General features: G+C 33.9%; 1 protein-coding gene across 1 annotated transcript; it reads left to right on the plus strand.

The window, feature by feature from the left end:
* The first annotated feature begins 521 nt into the window (after nucleotides 1-521).
* On the plus strand, nucleotides 522-5,214 carry LOC132620401 (putative protein phosphatase 2C 76). Its single transcript, XM_060335062.1, has 6 exons — nucleotides 522-761; nucleotides 862-1,157; nucleotides 1,588-1,799; nucleotides 1,882-2,017; nucleotides 2,943-3,117; nucleotides 4,057-5,214. Exons 1-6 carry the CDS (start codon nucleotides 748-750, stop codon nucleotides 4,310-4,312), a joined length of 1,089 nt encoding a protein of 362 aa, XP_060191045.1. The 5' UTR covers nucleotides 522-747; the 3' UTR covers nucleotides 4,313-5,214.
* The last annotated feature ends 11,935 nt before the right edge of the window (nucleotides 5,215-17,149 follow it).

The following is a 17,149-nucleotide window of genomic DNA, read 5'->3' on the forward strand; positions in this document are numbered from 1 at the left end:
ATATTACTATCTTTTCACCTAACATGTTACGGTAATCGCCATAATTTATTGTTACGACAACTCTAGCCCAATATCAAATAAGAAATCTTGCTACCGTCAAAATTTGCATTTAAATTCTGTCAAATCACCATAAGACTTGCCCGCTATTAAATATGAAATCATAACCAGCATTACGAGCTAATTTCAAAATTCTGATGAGAAGACTATTTTTCCAAAATATTTCTTAATGGGTTAAATTTTTAAACGGTGACACCATTGATCCCTATTCGTGCAAATTTCTCCCGCAAAATATTCATACTACTTCTGTCTCAATTTATGTCACATAGTTCAAATTTTGAGAATTAAATATTTTTATTTTGATTGTGCATTCGAACATAAAAATTTTAAATTTTTTTAAATAAAATTTATATATTTAAATACTACACAAATAGTACTGTAAGTCATAATAATTCACAATTATAATATTTAAAAGACTAGTATAAAAGATGACCTTCAAAGCCGTTTGAATCTTGAAATCCGAAACATAAATCGGTAAGGCGAAGTATAGTTTATTTAATTGGGTATACTACAAATTCCGCTAATATATAGAATTGCTTTGTGATTAGAGAGTTGGTATATTTGGATATTTCGTGCAAAAAGCGTGTCCCCTCCCCAAAACTTGTGTTTCAGTACAACAGAGCTAGGGTTCATCATCTCCATTTATCAGTTGCTAGTGCTGCTGTTTTCTCTCTATTTTCGCTGATCAACATGGCTCGACGTAGGTAATATTTGTGTCTCTCTTTTTTTTCCAATGCAATATAAGTTTCGAAATTTTGAAGAAGAAAAAAAGTTCATATTTGTTTTCGTTTTTTTCTTTTCCAGAGGTAAATCTACGAAACAGCAACAGACCAAGGCTTGTAATATTATCATATTTGGATTTTTTATTGCCTGTCTTGTTGGAATTGTTACGAACTTTAAGGTAGCCAAGTCTAAGACTGAATTAGAACCTGAATCTGAAGAAAAGTTGGATGAAGAAATATTAAGAATGTTGCGTGCAATTCCAAACAAAACAGAGTCGATTCCAACTCAAAATTGTCACTTCGCATCGTCGGAAGGAAGAAGGTCTTACCAGGAGGATAGAGTAACATGTGACCTTAATCTTAAGATTCCTTTGTTTGGTAATATTTATATTGTTTTGTTTTCTTAATTAACTTAATTTATATTAGAGATAATGGTCAAAAACACACCTGAACTATCACTTTTTTCGTGAGTTTCACACCCCAATTATCAGTTGTTCCCTTTTCCTACCTGGACTATCACCATCTATTTATTTCATGTAGGAAAAGGACACACCTGATAGATGGCCTAGCTAGCATCGAGGTGTGTTTTAATACATAGATGGTGATAGTTCATGCAGGAAAAGGGAACACCTGATAGTTGGGGTGTGAATCTCTCGAAAAAGTGATAGTTCAGATGTGTTTTTGACCATTAACTCTTTATATTATGCATATTCCACCTCCAAACACACACTTGTTGGACATTACCCAACAATAATTGATGTATGAGCTGAGGCACTTGACTAAGGCTATGCTGTTCTTAATGATGGAGGGGCCAACGGCCTTGAAGAGGTGAGGGTTGGGGCGGTAGCAGTCTTTGATGGCCATATTGGATCGGCTGCTAGTGAGATGGCCTCAAATATCTTTTTACATAAGTTTCTGCTTAAGCTCAATAATAGTATTGAGCAATCTTCTAATTTGAAGGAGTTACTAAAATCTTCATTAGTAACAACCATTAATGATATTGATGCAGAATTCTCCGAGGCAAGGACACAACTTCTCCTATTTTTTCTTTTCGATTTCAGTTTCTTACTTTTTAATGACTTGGTTTTTTCACATTCTTTAGGCTGCTTTCAAATTTCATTTTTATGCGGGATCTACTGCAGTTGTTGCCCTCATATATGACAATCATGTTTTAGTTGCAAATGTTGGCGATTCAAAGGCTTTTCTTTGCTCTCAGAAAAAAATATCACAAGAAGCCGGTGAGGGTGATATTTTCTTCTCTTCTGCTGTTATGCCCTTCAAAAGGCATTATTATGAATTTGATGCTTCGTAGTTTTCCTTTTTCTTTTTTCATAATGATGTCTTTAAGTTTCCCTAAAGAGATAGTAACACCATAATAAGGATTATATGGAGAAGGACAACATCAAAGCACGTCATGGGTTCAAATCCTGCCGCAGAAAAAGCTTGGTAGTCAAGTGGAGAGGGATAAAAGGGGTGGACCCATTATCCACCTAGTTTCAAACCTTGCGCATTGGCCTTTGGAGATTTCTCGGTTAAAAAAATTTAGATCACTTCTTTATGCTTCCAACTACTAACGTATTGACTAATATGGGCTCAAAAATGAAAGAGAGAAGGAAGTAGAAAGATTGACATTAATGAAAGAAAGAAGTCCAACCCAGTTGAATCCCACAGTGTGGGATTGACGTTAATAACTTGCAAAAAGGGAAAAAACAAGGAGATAATACAAGATTGAAGTTAATACATTAGCAAACTTGGCTGATTTCTTTAGTTGTTGATTGCCTTTGCCATGTGGTCTCTGGATGTGCATTGTAAGCTCCATATTTCAGGTCTTCTGATTCCTTATTATGCTACATCTAGTTATATTTCCATGATTATTACTGGCCGTAGTAGTACTATTGTCATCCCCGGGGATCAGATGATACTGTCCATTATAGTTTCTTAAATATCCTATTTCCATGATTACTACTGGCGGTAGTAGTACTATTGTCATCCCCGGGGATCAGATGATACTGTCCATTATAGTTTCTCAAATATCCTATTGCCTAGACTGTAGACGTTTATGTTTTTAGCATAGTTCAAGTATTGCAGGTGACAACTACTGCCACTGAAATTTTAGATGTTGATATAGTATTCTGATTTGTGTTCTGAGACATCACTGTGTAGGTACTGTTGGTCTTCTCGCCGAGGAGTTGACGAGAGATCATAATGCACATAGGTTGGACGAGAGGGCTAGGATTGAAGCTTCTGGAGGTGTATTCAAATTCGTCCATAATTTTGTCCCTCTCCTCATGGGCCACTTTCCCATGACTCGAGCTATTGGTGATGTTCCTTTGAAAAGGTACTTCTAAAGGCAGTTAATCTATTCAACAATGAAACCTGCTATATGTTATGAACCGTCTTCTCTGCGAATCATCTTATGTTAGGCATGCATTATGTACTGCAGTCTGTCAAAAGCAAGTCAATTTGGGCTTTGCTCTTGTTCTCCACAACATTTTGTCAAGCCACTGTATCTTGTTCGTGGTATTTTGCTTTATCAACAGCTTGTAGCATGAATTTACGGGCAACTTCCCATTCCCCAAGCAGGGAATCTGCTATATCATCGTGGATCATCAAATTTTCTAGTCTCTCGAGGACTCAAACAATAGGTTGACCTTATAAATTTCCTTGTCAAATAAAGTCCTCCTGAATTTTATATTCTTTCCACCTTGCCGTGTACATTCTGCTTCATAATATTCCTTATCCTTTGCAATTCTGGATAAGTCTGGAAAATCTCCAAACAGCCACAACATTGTAACCAGCAACTGCTTTTGTGCTCCCCTGCTTCCTTTTACCGTACTTGGCGTTAGTTACTTTCTTCCATTAGTCCTCCTTTTCATCGTTGTATGAAACCTTTTTCTTTCTTGCGCTTACTCTTACATGCTGGATCTTCCACTATTCGATGTTCTTACTGAAAGTGTGCTAATCCCTATGTTTTGGGGAGCTGAGTATCTTTTGTTGGTTAGATAAAGCCTTTCCTTTAATTAAATATATAAATATATAGTATTGCAAACCTTAGTGCAACTCATAGGGATCACAGGTCTGAACTTTACGAGACTAGGAGAGCTTTTCGGAAAGCTTATCACTTAAAATCTTTTTTGGACAAGGGACAAGCTCGTCTCTTAGTTGAGAGTATCAATAGTTTGATTGTTGGTTGCAATAGTCGTGATACAGATTATGATTTTAAATTTTGTGGCTTATTTACGACAACCTTAATGGAAACGTTGTGCTATTTTTTCAGATATGGCATCATAGCTAATCCAGAGATGACTGATTGGCGATCTTTAACCTCAAAGGATGAGTTTTTAGTGGTGGCATCTGATGGAATATTTGAAAGCTTAGCTCCCCAGGAAGTCTGTGATTTTCTAAATGTAAAGGACCATTCAGATCCATCATTATTGGCTGAACAACTCATTCAGAAAGCATATTTAGAAGGCAGCTACGATAATTTATCAGTTGTTTTGGTTCCTTTGGGGTCATGGGGGGACCTCCTGTAGATGATTTATCAGCTGTTTCTGGTTCCCCTGGGATATGTAGAGGTTGTAGAAAAAGTATCTTACAACTCGGGCTGGAAATGTTGTCAGCAAGATGCACTTAACCATCATCCTATGGGGCACATGACGAAACAGGACCCCTTCAATACCTTTTTATAGACATTTTTTATAATAACCTAACATGACAATAGTTTCAAAACAGAGCAAGATCCTTTTTCACTTCTGGTATTTAAGTGAAAAAGGATTGTGGGACGGGTCATCGCGCACCGTGTTCTGAACCGTGTACTACTGACCTTTGAGAATTACTCGGTCATATAAAAAAGGCTTGAGATTATGCCATGCGCATATCACTATGAAATACAATATGGACGGTGATTAGTTAAAATTGAAAGGTAATTGGTAGGTTTATCCCGCTTAATCATGATTTATAATTGACAATGGGTTTCAACCCTCAAAAAGATAAAGAAATGGATGTAGTTCATATATGACTTCTCTTCATTTGAAAATTCATATTGTTAAAAGAAGGTTATTTTGCCACCATCTTTCAAAAGGTTAGATTAAAATCAACCCATAAACAGAACATAAACAGGCAGCAGTAGCAGTTTAAATCTTAACAAACATCATATGCAAGCACAACCTGAGACTTCTATGTATTCAGAACATAAACAAGGCAGCAGCAGCATCTTAAGTGTACAACCTTGCAAGTTAAGTCATAACCAAGCTTAGACTGAAGCTGTTGAACAATGGTGATTAAAGATGGGTTAGGGTTAGGGTTTGGTTCACGGAATAGAGATTCCAAAGCTCCAGCTATGTCCTCATCGGACACCATTGTTAGTATTATGTTCAGTTGATAACTGTCACTGTTTCTTCCTCTCTCTAACTGAATTTAACGGTCTTTCTTTCTCCTTCTCTCTCTACTTTTTTTTTTTTACCTCATTGTTTATCTTTCTCTCTCTTACTGTTGTATTTTCACTCTTGTTGATAATCTAAATGACTGAATTGCCTTTTAAGAGATAGTATAGTCTGCAAGTTTGGTGTTTGGACGGTTAAATGATAATAACAATGATAACGTTTTTTGTTTTTTGTTTTTTAGGCAACAACCTGCCGTCGCTATTTTTCGAGTAGGCACATGGTATATTCCATTTCTGTACAATAACCCGCAAATTATACAGAAGAGATAGCTTATACTAGACAAGCCTCATGTGACGAGCTCAACCCAGAAAACAAATAAAACATTTGAAAGAAGTTTTACGCAAGTGATGTGTACGCAGATTTTACCCCCTATTTTGGGAGGTAAAGAGATTGTTTTCGGCATACCCTCGACTAAAAAGAACATTTGAAAGCCATTCGGAAAGCATGACAAAGCATTCTACAAAAGAAATTCACGGTTGCATTTTATTTTTTCATCTAGTATTCAGTATTCTTATTAAAATCGAATTAGATTCATATTCACACAAAAAAGTCTCATATTGAAAGATAAAGCTCTCTCTAACAAAAATGATTTCATAATCAGTATATTGGAAAACGACGCTTACGTCCAATTGACGATATAGCTTATATGTGTAAGTCTATAACAAAATATTCTTGAATTAATATATCCTGCAACCGATTAATGAATTTTAGTTCTTCTTCTTCTTCTTCTTCTTGAATTTTAGGTTGAATCTAAATATTTGAAATTATTTGGATTGGTATTAAAAAATTATACATCAAATTTGGAGTCATTTGGAACATGTTAATTATTTTTTTGCACAACATGTGATGACAATTATCAGGAATTATAGCCAAATCTTGAAAATCCGCTAGGGTGCCCTTCCATATAGATCATCATGGTTCGCTTCGATTCCGCCCCTAAAGCCGTAAGGCGAGCTCCTCCTCCTCCTTCTTCTCCTTTAAGATAAGATCCTCCTTGGTCCTTTTTACATAACATTCTCAGCTGCCTCCGGTCCGGTAGGTCGGTCACCCTCTAGTTAGTGACTAGCCCGGCTGTGGAGCTAGGTGTACACCACCACGTCGAGACTCTCTTTCAAAAGTGAGATACTGGCTTTCATAAGAAGGAAAGATCACTCCGTCATGCAGCAAAGCAGTGTTCGTCTAATTAGAAATTTCATAAGAAAAGAAGAATCGTACCTTAGGGTCAACATAAACAATATGTTAAAATAGTTTAATAAGAAAGCATTTGTTCACGTTCGTAGTTGTAATAAGTTTTCTTTTTTGTTTCGAGATTGGCCTGGTCTTCAATCTATCCTAATGAATAGCCACAAATGATTTAAAAAAAAACTTTGTGATCCGTCAGAATTTGACCAGAAATCTCGTTAAGGCAACTCTCGCCCAAAATCTTAAGGGAACTCTTGCCCAATATTAAATAAATGATCCTAGCTATTGCGGGAATTTTACTTTTAAATCCCAACAATCGCTATAAATGTCCAATATCAAATATGAAATCGTAATCAGCATTAGGAGCATATTTCAAAATTCTGGTGGGAAGGTTATTTTCCCAAAATATTTCTTAAGGGGTCAATTTTTTAACACACCAAATGATCCATCCCTATTTGTGCAAATTTCTTCTGTAAAAAATTACTGTATAATTTAGAAAAAAGACATCATTTCACTCCTGAACTTGGCATGAAAACTCACTTTAGCAAACTAAACTTAAGTTGTATTTATATACCCCCTTAACAACCTAAGTTTCAATTATTTTTCACCCTGAAAAAATAATATCTCTCACAATGTGAGTTCTATTACACTCGCGCCACGTCATTGTCACATCATTGCCATGTCAAAAATTACCAACCCTTCATTTTTTATTTTTCTTTTATTATTTTTTTCTCTTTCTTCTTCTTCTTCTTCTTTCTTCCCTTTCTCTTTCTTCTTCTTTCTCCTCATCCTCACCACACTTGTAGCAACCGCCGCCGCCGCCACCGTCGCCTTAAATCAACCCAACTCAAAAATCTCATCTTTGTCAAAGATTTTCTTTTATTAATCATATTTCCACATTAATTAATTCCTAATCAATTATTAACCCACATTCCTAATCAATTGTTAACCCAATTATTAACCCATTTTTCCACGTCCATATTCCAAATTGGACGAACTGCCTTAAAAAAAAAACCATCACCATCATCTTTAACACCCACCACCACCACCACCATCTCCCCACCAAATTTCATCCAATTCCTTCTCAAATTAGTCCCGCTTACACTCAAATTCGTCCAAATTGGTTGTTTTGGTTGTTATTGTTGGCCATTATTATTATTATTAGGAACCTCATTTCTTCCATAACTTTATTTTTGAAAGAAAATAAAAATCAAAATCAAGAAACCAAAAAATGGTGAAAATGAAAAGAAAAGAATGATGAGAATATAGAGAGAAAGAGGGATTTGTGAAGAAGAAAGAGGAGGAAGGTGGTGAGGGCGGGGCTGTGGGGTGAAGAAGAAGGTGGTGAGGGCGGGGCTGTGGGGCGTGGCAATGGGGGAGGGGGCGGGGGTTGTGAAGAAGGAGAGGATGAAGAAAGAGGTTGAAACAATGGGGAAGAAGGAGAGGAGGGGTGGGTTGGGGCAGGGGCGGGGGTGGTTAGAAGAAGGGAGAAAGGCTAAAAAGGTTAAGGTTATGGGGCCCATCTTTATATTTTATTTTTATTTTATTTTTTAATTTGTATATTGTTTTTATTTTATTTATATATATATATATATATCAGCGGGTCCACTTTTTGTGTTGTTTACTCTCTTAATTTTTTTTTTTTTTTTTTTTTGCCACATCAGCATTTGGGGTTGTATTTAATTGATATGAAAGTTGTTAAGGGCGATATATAAATACAACTTAAGTTTAGTTGCTAAAGTGAGTTTTCGTGCCAAGTTCAGGGGTTAAATGATGTCTTTTCTCTATAATTTAACTGAGTATACTTACTTCAAATTAAAGCACAATCCACAAAAATATAGAATTGCTTTGTGATTAGAGATATTTGTAATGCTGATATATAAGTAAAGGTATTTCGTGAGTGTCCCGCCTCATAACTACTGCTTTAGTGCACCGGAGCTAGGGTTCATCATATCCAGTTTTGCTAATCTATTTTCTTTTTTCTTTTCTTTTTTCCTTTAATGCAATATAGTTTTCGAAATTTTGAAAAAGCTCATCTTTGTTTTCATTTTTTCTGTTTCTTCCTGCGGTAAAGATATGAAAAAACAACAAATCAAGACATGGAATACGTGGAATATTATCATATTTGGATTTTTTTATTGCCTGTGTTATTGGAATTTTTACGAACTATAAGGTAGGTAAGTCTAAACCTAAAATCGAACCTGAACCTAAAGAAAAGTTGGATGAAGAAATATTAAGAATGTTAGTTCAATTCTGAACAAAACAGTGTCAATTCCAACCCAAAATTGTCACTTTGCATCATTGCAAGGAAGAACATCATACCAGGAGGATCGAGTAACGTGTGACCTTAATCTTAATATTCCTTTGTTTGGTAATGTTTATACGTATATTTTTGTTTGCAGTTGTTTTGGTTTCTTAATTAGCTTAATTTATAGGGATATTTTCAAAAATATACAACTTTTGTAAATATTTACGTCATGTAGCCCAATATACAGTATTATACAACATTATACATTGGGGGAAAGCATTATACATAATGTATCAACCTTGTATAAAGTGTAAAAAGGTGTTTATACACAAATATGTAGAAAATCGTTGTTTATACACAAAGTATGGGCTTGGCGTAAATATTTTAAAAATAATACAGAGTTATAGGGTGACTTACGTAAAAGTACACTTCGGCCTTCTAGTTTACCAAACATGGCCGAATTATACACTACCTATACACTTTGGCTGCATAGGTAGGGTATAGGTTTGTATATTTTATGTATAAGTATGTATATGTTGTGTATAGGTATGTATAGTATATGTGTATTAAATATAATTTATACACTACCTATACACTGTGTACGTAAATTGTAAACTGGATGGCCGAATGGTATTTGGCTGTAATTTTCCTAATCTATATTATGCATATACCACCTCCAACACACACTTGTTGGACATTACCCAACATAATTGGCGTGTGAGCTGAGACACTTAACTAAGGCTATGCTATTCTTAATGATGTAGGGCGCGACGGCTTTGAAGAGATGAGGGTTGGGTAGGTGGCAGTCTTTGATGGTCATATTGGATCAGTTGCTAGTGAGATGGCCTCAAATATCTTTTTGGATAAGTTTCTGCTTAAGCTCAATAACAGTATTGAGCAATCTTCTAACTTGAAGGAGTTACTAAAATCTTCATTACTAACAACCATTAATGATATTGATGTAGAATTCTCCGAGGCCAGGACACAACTTCTCCTATTTTTTCTTTTCGATTTCAATTTCTTACTTCTTAAAATATGATCTTTATGCGGGATCTACTACAGTTGTTGCCCTTATATATAACAATCATGTTTGCAAATGTTGGCGATTCAAAGGCTTTTCTTTGCTCTCAGCAAAAAATATCACAAGAAGCCGATGAGAGTGGTATTTTCTTCTCTTCTGCTGCTATGCCCTTCTATTCAAAGGCATGATTATGAGTTTGATGCTTTTCAGTTTTCCTTTTATTTTTTCATAATGATGTTTGTAATTTTTTGAACGAAATCTTTAAGTTTCCCTAGAGAGATTGTAACATCATAATACGGATTATATGGAGGACAACATTAAAGCACGTCATGGGTTCAAATCCTGCCGCAGAGAAAATCTTGGTAATTAAGTGTAGAAGGATAAAAGGGGCGGACCCATTATTCACCTAGTTTCGAACCTTGTGTCATTGGCCTTTGGAGATATCTTGGTTAAAAAAAAAAAAAACTTCAGAACACTGTTGTATGCTTCCAACTAGTAACTTATTGACTAATAGGGGCCCAAAAATGAAAGAAAGTAAAAAACAAAAAGATTGACGTTAATAATTTGCAAAAAGGGTAAAAACAAGGAGATAATAAAAGATTGAAGTTGATACAGTAGCAAACTTGGCTGGTTTTTTTAGTTCTTGATTGCCTTTGCCCGGTGGTCTCTGGATGTGCCTTGTAAGCTTTATATTTCAGGTCTTCTGATTCCTTATTATGCTAAATAGTTTGGGGACATTCTAGTTATATTTTCATGAATATAGCATTCGCTACCCACTGCATTATGTCATCTCAATATCTTCTATAACACAAATGTACACTCCCGTAAATTCGTAACTTTATGTCCGATTGATGATATAGCTTAGTATGAAAGAAGAATATAAACTCATCCGAAAACACGCTTGAATTCAGGCCCAAATCCAACGCATATACCTTTAGCATCGAGCCTCCACATCTCTTTAGTTGTATTCTCTAACCACTTTTGAAAGTACTTTAGAGGCTCGAAAAAATTCAATCCTTGCTTTCCTTGCACATCCTCACATGCTTGGGATGCCTTTGACACAAAATGAAAGTTGTCATTGTGATATATTATCTTAACGCATTGTGTGACCTCACTTAGTCTATCATAATATCAATGTAAATTAAGCTAACTTATGGGGCCGAACTGAGCTCATTTTTAAGGGGCCGGATTAGGGGACAAGTTTTGGGCATGGGGGCTGGCCCACTTTAAAGGGGTCGGGTTGGGTTCACTTTTAGACGGCTGGGATGAGCTCACTTTACGTTTATCACCACTTTTTCTCAATCCCTCAGCCCAGCCCCCAGAGCTCCGGCATACCACCTTGCACACCAACCCACACCTGGCTCAACCTCACCCCGACACCCTATTTGATTATTTTCTACTAAGTAACCAAACATCATAAAAGAAGTAAGAAAATCATTTATTAACGAATATGTAAAGTAATACCTGATAATTACATAATTTGGATGATTGAAGAATGTTAACCTCGTTGATTTGAAAGATTACCAAAGAAATAATGAAAGCAAATATTTCTTGTCACAAAACAGTTATTATACCGCCATCTTGTGCTCCCTGCTGCAGTACGTAGTGTACCAATAACAACTATTCGCTCACTCCCCCCCAAACCCACACACACCACCTTAGTACTACTGCATAGTAAGTGTTCCTCCTCTTATTTCTCTCTATACTCATAAAACTCAGTGTCGATTTCCCTTTTTTCCATTCTTTTTTCTTTCTTTCTCAGCTTCTATTCCTATTGCTCACACACCAAAAAAAAAAAAAACTATACTAAACTCCATGGATGGAAAGTAGCTCTACTTGCTATTTTTATCATACATCTCTATTTTTCCTATAAACTTTTTAATTTGCTTTTTGTGCAATTTTTTTCAAATATTACTCTAGTTTTCATTACCTTGAATACGTACGAAAATGTTTTACACTGGTTCTACTCTCTTTTGTTTGCAAATGTAGTAGCCTTTTTTGAGGTTTTTATTTTTATTTTTAATCTTCTTTCTGACAAAGGACGACCATAACTGTTAAAAAAGCATATTATTTCTTTAAGATTTTTTTGCTGAAGTTTCTTTCCGTTTGGCATCTCGGTGTGGAAAATACTGAGCAATTTAAGATTTTTGCCTTTTAATGTGCTCGAGTAAATGATGAATGAATTGATGGAATACAGACATTAACAACAGAAGAAAATATCCAGGATCGAACTTGCATGTAATATAGACAACACATAATCGACATTTCAATCAAACATAAAATCAGTATTTATCTCTTGAAATGTGACCGCGACTGCACATCTAACCTTCGAGCATCTATAAGATCTTCCTTCAGTTTTACGGGTTCTACGGTCTGCAGTATTTTGCTATGTAACCTAACTAGTCTTTGGACAGTGAATACTTGTGTGGGAAAGCATTACAACTCAGGAAAGAGAGTGCTTTTTAGGGTTGAAAAGCATACTATATATAACCATGTTTTAGGGTGCAAACCCTAGTCCAAAACGTGTGGGCTTGCTTTTCCCCGAAGAATATTATTTTTCAAGTCCAAGAATAATTAGGCATAGTAGAGACCACAGATTTAATAATGAGGCTTTCAATTGTGGTATTAATTTGGAATATGAATGAATTAATCGTACCACAATAAATTACAATTTATTTCACTAAAAAACTGTAATTGCACTCCTCAGTTTAGTTTCTAAATCTTTCATTAAATTTTATTTAACTCTCCATGTTAAGATTACAGATATCAATCAATTAAATTAAATTACTGACAATTTAATTCATTGACTAATCAAATCTTTTATATTTCCACGTAACTTATATCATGTGATGGATACAAAATCCACCTGCAGGGTTTTCATATGAGACTTCTAAGCATTCATAAAGGGGGATCAACAATCTCAAAGTCGAGACATGGATTCTATCAACTAATTATTATTTCACAAATGTATTTTGCCATTATCCACTTTACCAGGAATAGATAGACGCAATTGAGTCGTACTTTTTAATAAACTAAAATAATGAACAAATCACATTGATCGTAATAATTATATCAAGATTAAGAGTATAAGTACATTGAATGAACTAGAGAATTTGTTTTATTTATTCAGTATACAAACACTTATCTCTACTTGGTTCGTTCAATACATACAAAATGTACTAGCACAAGAAGACAGAACTATACCATTCCCATAATGATGATACATTATATATAATCTTGTGCTACAATCACACCAATGACTTTGTCCAATTTCCATCTTAGATTGTGAACATAAACTTTATACTTATAAGAATCGATGATTTAATCTTCCGTGTATAAGCTAAACTCTATACACTAAATCATCTACTATATAAGTAGAGGGCACACGTACTAGTACATGATCTATTTAACTCTTTATTAAAAATTGAATCAATAATTGTTCTATAATAAATACTATATCCAAACACATGGTTAATAGTATATATTCCAACATGAATATCCTAAAGCGTTTGTATTTGGTGAAGATGTCGACGAGTATGGGAGAGAGAACTTCAAAGTTTATTTGAAAAAGAGTTTTCTTAGTAGGTGTTTGGCCCTAGAAACCAAATATTTTTCAATTTATTTGGAATTTTTGAAGTTGGAGTTGTGTTTAGTTATAGTTTTTGCAACAAAACATATGGTTTAGTGAAAGCGAAAAAAAGTGAAAACAAAGTAAAAACAAGATTTTAGATGTTTTCAAAATTCCAAACACAAGAATTTTCATGCCCAAATGTTGATTTACAAATAAAGTAAAATATTTTTGTCTAAATAATAAGTCTTACTATGAATATTTAATCTTATTTTCAAAAATAATGCAATAGTCCAAATCTTGGGGGGTGGATTTTTCGGAGATACATGACTGCAAAAAAATAAGACAGACAATATCGAATTTGTCTTAAAAAAATTAAGGTATTATTTTTCCCCTCTTACATTTGCTCAGGTGCTTAAGTTGTAGTAGAGAGAATTTTTAGATACTGGTTAATGTGTTGATGACTCTGAGCATACATAGGTCAACCAAGTGATTCAATGAAAATAATATAAAAGATTGGATTTATATCGATGGCTTAAATGATTTACTAATAAATGTAAAAGATACACCACCTTGACACCATGTGAGAAAAAGAGGGAGACATGCAATATAATGACTTTATGATTATAGAACAAATAGTACATATTATTTGTCCAGTATAGGAAAAATATTCAACTTTAAAAACTGTAGCGCTTCTTATATCTAGCTCTTGACATTTTAACTTTATCACTTATCATTCTAAAACCTTATTCTGTTTTGCTGTGACATTTTTTCTCAGGATATTGAAAGGAAAGTTCCTTTCTAGACATTTCACCTTCAATTGTTTGTGAAGCATAAACACGAGGAAGAGAAAAAGAAGGATATTTTTTCCTATCTGTTGTTTGCTTCTCTCTGCATGTTCTATTGCTGGTAGCATAGCAGGTTTAAAGTGAAATGTTTGAATTCACATATTCCGTGTCCATGTATATTATCAAAACTAGGGTTCTAGAATTATCTTTGTTTAGTTTCCAGATTATTAGGGGAAATATGTTGTATTAAAAAAGGTTCCATTGATATGGAATAAGCGGTGAACAAACTAGGTGCTTTTCTAGCAGTATTGTCTTCAGTTTTTTCGATTAAACATGTTTCGGGTGCATATTTATATTGTTCATGCTAAAACAGATTAAATTGGTGCTAGGTACAATTTTTACTACTTGAGAATATTTACCAACAATTATAAATCACATTGGCTCATTCTAATTAATTTATTTTGTAGTCTGAATTATCCACCAGTAATGTTGGTTTCTATCTAAGTGGTGTACGCCAAACCTATTTTGGTAATAAGTTGCAATATGCGATGTGCACCGCCGAAAAGAAACACATAGGGGGCCGGATTGGGAGACAAGTTTGGGGCGGGGGGCTGTCTCACTTTAAAGGGCTCGGGTTGAGTTCACTTTAGATGATTCGAGGAGTGTTTAAAAATGCAAAGATAAAATTAGAATTACATAATTTGAGTCTCATGAATACTAATCACCATACAAATAAAAGTATTTATACGGTAACAGCTTAATCATGCTTCAATATAATTATCACTAGCATTCTTTTGAAGCCGCAAAATGAGCTACCTTTTCCTCCTTTAGATTGTTTTCAAACCTGAGAAATTAACGTTATACATTTTTGGATTAGTTGGTCTTCCTCTTTATAAATCCCATGATAACCATTAGAATAGTATTTCAAAACTTCATTCAATTCTCATAATTGAATATAGTTATGAAAAATTCGAGTGCGTACTTACTGTATGTATAACATATCGCAGATGACTACATAAGAATGAAAAACAAATAACAATATGAAGAATGCAGATATTCACTTAAAGGAGACTTCAAATTTTTAAATAAATAGTGAATTTTATAATTTTATTTTTGTTTAAGCAATATGATGTTTGTAGAAAAAAAGTAATAAAAATTAAAAAATCCGTATGAAAAATAAATTACTTTTCATAGTAGAAATATCTTAAGAGTTTTGAATTAAAATACTCACATTTTCAAATTAGTAAATAATTTTTATATAACAATATCCAACGGATTGTATTGCAGACACATGACTAAAATCTTATTGTAGACGTACTAGTACATGATCTATTTAACTCTTTATTAAACATTGAATCAATAATTGTTCTATAATAAATACTACATCCAAACACATGGTTAATAGTATATATTCCAACATGAATATCCTAAAGCATTTGTATTTGGTGAAGATCTCGACGAGTATGGGAGAGAGAACTTCAAAGTTTATTTGAAAAAAGGGTTTTCTTAGTAGGTGTTTGGCCCTAGAAACAAAATATTTTTCAATTTATTTGGAATTTTTGAAGTTGGAGTTGTGTTTAGTTATAGTTTTTGCAACAAAACATATGGTTTAGTGAAAGTGAAAAAAGTGAAAACAAAGTAAAAACAAGATTTTAAATGTTTTCAAAATTCCAAAAACAAGAATTTTCATGCCCAAATGTTAATTTTCAAATAAAGTAAAATATTTTTGTCTGAATAATAAGTAAGTCCTACTATGAATATTTAATCTTATTTTAAAAAATAATGCAATAGTCCAAATCTATTTTTGTTTGCAAATAAGGTTTTAGATGTTTTTCAAATACAACTTCGAGTTGTATTTGAAATTTTCATGGTGAAACGCTGATTTTCAAATAAAGTGAAAAAAGAACTCTGAAAAATGTGAATAATTCTCGTAGCCAAATGGGTCATAAACCTACTCAACACTATGTCGTGATAGTATACTATATGGAGGATATCTTTTCTCCAACATGATATTTATATTGATCCGTGGGAGAGAGATTATGTTGTTGTCCGGAAATTGGGGGGTGGATTTTTCGGAGATACATGACTGCAAAAAAATAAGACAGACAATATCGAATTTGTCTTAAAAAAATTAAGGTATTATTTTTCCCCTCTTACATTTGCTCAGGTGCTTAAGTTGTAGTAGAGAGAATTTTTAGATACTGGTTAATGTGTTGATGACTCTGAGCATACATAGGTCAACCAAGTGATTCAATGAAAATAATATAGAAGATTGGAGTTATATCGATGGCTTAAATGATTTACTAATAAATGTAAAAGATACACCACCTTGACACCATGTGAGAAAAAGAGGGAGACATGCAATATAATGACTTTATGATTATAGAACAAATAGTACATATTATTTGTCCAGTATAGGAAAATATTCAACTTTAAAAACTGTAGCGCTTCTTATATCTAGCTCTTGACATTTTAACTTTATCACTTATCATTCTAAAACCTTATTCTGTTTTGCTGTGACATTTTTTCTCAGGATATTGAAAGGAAAGTTCCTTTCTAGACATTTCACCTTCAATTGTTTGTGAAGCATAAACACGAGGAAGAGAAAAAGAAGGATATTTTTTCCTATCTGTTGTTTGCTTCTCTCTGCATGTTCTATTGCTGGTAGCATAGCAGGTTTAAAGTGAAATGTTTGAATTCACATATTCCGTGTCCATGTATATTATCAAAACTAGGTTCTAGAATTATCTTTGTTTAGTTTCCAGATTATTAGGGGAAATATGTTGTATTAAAAAAGGTTCCATTGATATGGAATAAGCGGTGAACAAACTAGGTGCTTTTCTAGCAGTATTGTCTTCAGTTTTTTCGATTAAACATGTTTCGGGTGCATATTTATATTGTTCATGCTAAAACATATTAAATTGGTGCTAGGTACACTTTTTACTACTTGAGAATATATTTTTTTTCCAAAAACCTCGTCCATAAATTTAAACAACAGTTACACCATATTGGAGGGGGACTTAATACCTTACCTCCTTTGAATTTTAGGACAGCCGAAGCATCCATGTTGCCATTTTGATCCGAAGATCTTACACATAGATCCTATGCTAATGCATTGAAA

This window comes from Lycium barbarum, chromosome 11 (genome assembly GCF_019175385.1).
Source record: "Lycium barbarum isolate Lr01 chromosome 11, ASM1917538v2, whole genome shotgun sequence".
Taxonomy (NCBI): domain Eukaryota; kingdom Viridiplantae; phylum Streptophyta; class Magnoliopsida; order Solanales; family Solanaceae; genus Lycium; species Lycium barbarum.